Source organism: Sphaeroforma arctica, assembly GCF_001186125.1.
Source record: "Sphaeroforma arctica JP610 unplaced genomic scaffold supercont1.1438, whole genome shotgun sequence".
In the NCBI taxonomy this organism is placed as follows: domain Eukaryota; class Ichthyosporea; order Ichthyophonida; genus Sphaeroforma; species Sphaeroforma arctica.
In genome coordinates this window covers 6,275-11,118 of record NW_014039120.1, presented here as the reverse complement: position 1 = coordinate 11,118, position 4,844 = coordinate 6,275, and the positions used below count along the sequence as shown (strand labels likewise).

The window sequence follows — 4,844 nt, the reverse complement described above, 5'->3', positions numbered from 1 at the left end:
AATAGACATATATTTGTATTACAAATATATACATATATATATATATGTGTGTGTGTGTGTGTGTGTGTGTATGTGTATATACTTATATATATATGTATATACTTATATATATATGTATATACTTATACATATACCTGTGTTTTAAATGCGCATCCAATAGTTTTCTTGTTATGTACACTTGGCTGTCACTTTTCTTACTACACACACCTGTGTCTATCTACCTACTACTTATTTTACTAAACTTGCTTTTAACAACCATGTCATACATGCACTTGTACTGACAACTGTTTTATCACAATCACTGTGTAGCTGTGCGGCATAAACTGAAGATGTCTATGTGGGAAAGCCACTTCAATGAGTTTGGTCGTGGCACGTGCAAGTTCAGAACTTCTGCCGACAGAAAGTTAATGATAAACGGGATACCCGATGAACTCAGAGGGGTATGTGTTGGTTTATTAGCGTACCTACTAGAATTGGGTTGGTGAGGTTTAGGGTTTAGAGTGTAAGTTTCAAACCTGTACCTCGCACGTGGTGTTGCATGAGAGAAGTGGATCTAGATGTGTTGGAGTACAGTGGCGCTATCTTCGTGTGTGTTATATGAATTGCAGTGCTTGTTTTCTCACTTGTGGTTCTAGCACACAGGAAGTGTAAGGAGTGTGAGTGCTTATTTTCTCATGAGTGGTTTTCACTCACAAGAAGTGTAGAGATTGTAAGTGCTTATTTTCTCATGTGAACTATCAGGAAGTGTACAAATTGTAAGTGCCTATTCTCTCATGTGTGGTTTTCACTCACAAGAAGTGTAAAGATTGTAAGTGCTTGTTTTCTCATGTGTGGATTTACCCCTCAGGGAGTGTAGAGATTTAGGTGCCTATTTTCTCACGTGTGTTTTTAGCCCTCAGGGATTTAAGTGCCTATTTTCTCACGTGTGGTTTCAACCCTCAGGGAGTGAAGAGATTTAGGTGCCTATTTTCTCACGTTTGGTTTTAACTCACAGGAAGTGTAGAGATTTAGGTGCCTATTTTCTCACGTGTGGTTTTGACTCACAGAAAGTGTAGATATTTAGGTGCCTATTTTCTCACGCGTGGTTTTAACTCACAGGAAGTATGGGGAATGTACTGCGGGAGCACTGCGGAGATGCAGTTGAACAAAGGCTACTACCAACAACTACTCAAACAAGTCAAAGTAGCACCACCGTCTCAGACTATAGAGGAGATTGAACGCGACCTACACAGGGTATGTATATGTGTATATGTAAATGTATATATATATATATATATATAAACACACACGTGTTGGTATATATGTATATTATAGCACTAGGGGTGTACCATCGTAGTGACTACTTCACCTTGTTATTTCCCAGATTGAGTTTATCATCGATTCCCCGCACGACCTGCACCCTGCACTGAACATTTTTTTATCATTCTATAAATACACCATATGTTCTATTTTCATATACCCCGTAGTCGCTGCTCAGCCATCCTGCATACCAAACTAAGCCATAATCGACACTGTACGGTGCCTGCTTATCAGCACTATACTGTTTGTCCCTTCTAGAACACTATTTACTCATTCCAAAAAATACCATCTGTTCTATGTATATAACATGTTCTATCTTTATACCATGTTCTATTTATATAACATGTTCTATTTATATAACATGTTCTATTTATAGAACATGTTCACATTTTTATACCATGTTCCACTATATATCATGTTCTATATTTATACACCCCGTAGTCGCTGCCCAATCATCCTGCATACCAAACTGAGCTTGGGATCGGCACTCTGCGGCGTCTTCTAATCGCATACTCCATTAGAAACCCCATAGTCGGATACTGCCAGGTATGTGATCTCTAAACCCTAAAACCCTAACCCTACAATGTACACACCCCATAGAACACTACACTATGTGTGTATAGTAACCACTCGCATGCTTGGTGATATAGATATATATATATATATATGTGTGTGTGTGTGTGTGTGTGTGTGTGTGTGCGTATGTATGTATATATATATATATACATATATATATATATATCTATATTCATACGCACAGACATGATGTGTATAATTACAAATAAGATCATTCTACGATGATAGCTGCCAAGGACATGTTGGCATGAGATTCTCTGCTGTACACTGAAGCGGAGGAGACATCCTGGCTGTTGTGTACATATGTGCATGAGTATGTATATACGTTAACGTATACACATATACATGCTTGTTTATGTAGATATACTACCATAATATACCACACACACATGCTTGTTTATGTACATTATCTACCATATTATACCACACACACATGCTTGTTTATGTATATTATCTACCATAATATACCACACACACATGCTTGTTTATGTATATTATCTACCATTCTACATCCCACATACATACTTGCTTATGTATATTACCTACTATTCTATAGCCTACACATATACTTGTTTATGTATATTATCTACCATTATATATCCCACACACATGCTTGTTTTTGTTTCTGTATATACCTACCACTATATTTGTACCCACACGCCATGAACATCTTAGCGTCTGTGTTTCTGCTGTAAAACCCGTTAACCCTAAAACTCAATATTACCTACCACACGATATCTGTACCCTCAGGCGATGAACATCTTAGCGTCTGTGTTTCTGCTGTACGCGGGTGAGGAGGAAGCGTTCTGGCTGCTGTGTGCGGTGGTAGAGAGACTACTGCCCGATCACTACCAGGCCAAGGTACACCTGCATAACACTATACCATAACATTTTAAACATTAACACTATACACATTAACATAATCATTAACACTCTAAATATTAACATTATGAACATTAACACTATACCACCAGCAAGACTACTACCCGATCACTACCAGGTCAAGGTACAGCTGCATAACACTATACCATAACATTTTACACATTAACACTATAAACATTAACATTAGAAACATTAACACTATACCATAACATTATAAACATTAAAACTATACCATAACATTACAAACACTAACACTATACCATACCGGTATAAACATTACCACTATACCATATCATTATAAACAAACATTATAAACATTAAAACTATACCTTAACATTAAAAACATTAATCTTATACCATAACATTATAAACATACATTGTAAATATTAACACTATACCATAACATTATAAACATACACTATAAACATTAACACTATACCATAACATTGTAAACATTAACACTATACCATAACATTATAAACATTAACACTATTCCATAACATTATAAACATTAACACTATACCATAACATTATAAACATCAACTCTATACCATAACATTATAATCATGCATTATAAACATTAACACTATTCCATAACATTATAAACAATAACACTATACCTTAACATTATAAACATACAATATAAACATTAACACTATACCATAACATTATAAACATACAATATATACATTAACACTATACCATAACATTATAAACATTAACACTATACCATAACATTATAAACATTAAAACTATACCATAACATTACAAACACTAACACTATACCATAACGGTATAAACATTACCACTATACCATATCATTATAAACAAACATTATAAACATTAAAACTATACCTTGACATTAAAAACATTAATACTATACCATAACATTATAAATATTAACACTATACCATAACATTATAAACATTAACACTATACCATAAAGTTATAAACATTTACACTATACCATAACATTATAAACATTAACTCTTTACCATAACACTATAAACATTAATACTATATCATAACATTATAGACATTGACACTATACCATAACATTATGTACATTAACACTATACCATAACATTATAAACATTAACACTATACCATATCATTATATACATTAACACTATACTACCAGCAAGACTGCGGGGTTTTATGACCTTACGGGGTTGATCTAATAGGTAGTATACAGTGACAGTAACATTAGCACAGTGTTATTGTTTTCTTGTGGGTTAGTGTATTGGGAAGCACATGCTTCAGAGGCCCTAAACCCTAAACTCAATACGCTAGACCCTTCATAGTGGATCTCACGCGCATACCTTCATACCACAATATCTCTCTCGCTTATGGCCCAACTTCCAACGGTGGTTGCATTGATTGATCCATGGTGTTTGTCTGCCTGTGATCTACTTCTCGGTATTAGTCCTCTTGTTCATTAACCTGTTACCATCGTTTCACTCGCAATACTAATACCCCCACCTCGATACTATTCCCAAGACGTTCTTTCCTTCCTACAGTGATGTACATCCACAGTTCGCACCACTCACCCCTTCGCCTCGATTATAGTTCACTTTCTTCGATAGTATTCCACTTTCTAGGTGATTTGTGCATTGGTAGACCAAGAGGTGTTTACCGTTTTCCAGCGAGTGATAATATAGACGTTCGTTCTTCACTTCCTACAGACCACCCACTCCTTTCTCTCGCTTAAAGTACACTTACCTCGATAATATTCCACTCTCCAGGTGGTGGGTGCGTTGGTGGATCAGGGTGTGTTTGAGGAGCTCGTCTCCGTCTTCTCGCCCGAGCTCAGCCAACACTTGTCCAGAAATGGTGTCGTGAGTATGATTGGCATCAGTTGGTTCCTCACCCTCTTCCTGTCCACTTTTAAGCTTCCGGCCGCAACCCTGGTATGTTATAAACATGCGTGTGTGTGTGTTATTGGCTTGTTTTGTGGATCTCCTGGTGTGTGTGTGTATATTTCATGGTGTGTGTGTGTGTGTATCTCATGGTGTGTGTGTGTGTGTATTTCATGGTGTGTGTGTGTGTATTTCATGGTGTGTGTGTGTGTATTCCATGGTGTGTGT

General features: G+C 36.2%; 1 protein-coding gene across 1 annotated transcript; it reads left to right on the top strand.

Moving 5' to 3' along the window:
• Window positions 1-1,098: 1,098 nt before the first annotated feature.
• Window positions 1,099-1,845, top strand: SARC_10912 (hypothetical protein; the record flags this gene model as incomplete). The annotated part of the gene is made up of 2 exons (XM_014295023.1): window positions 1,099-1,233; window positions 1,741-1,845. Coding segments are annotated over 2 exons (240 nt in total), but the record flags the coding sequence as incomplete, so codon positions are not given.
• Window positions 1,846-4,844: the final 2,999 nt, after the last annotated feature.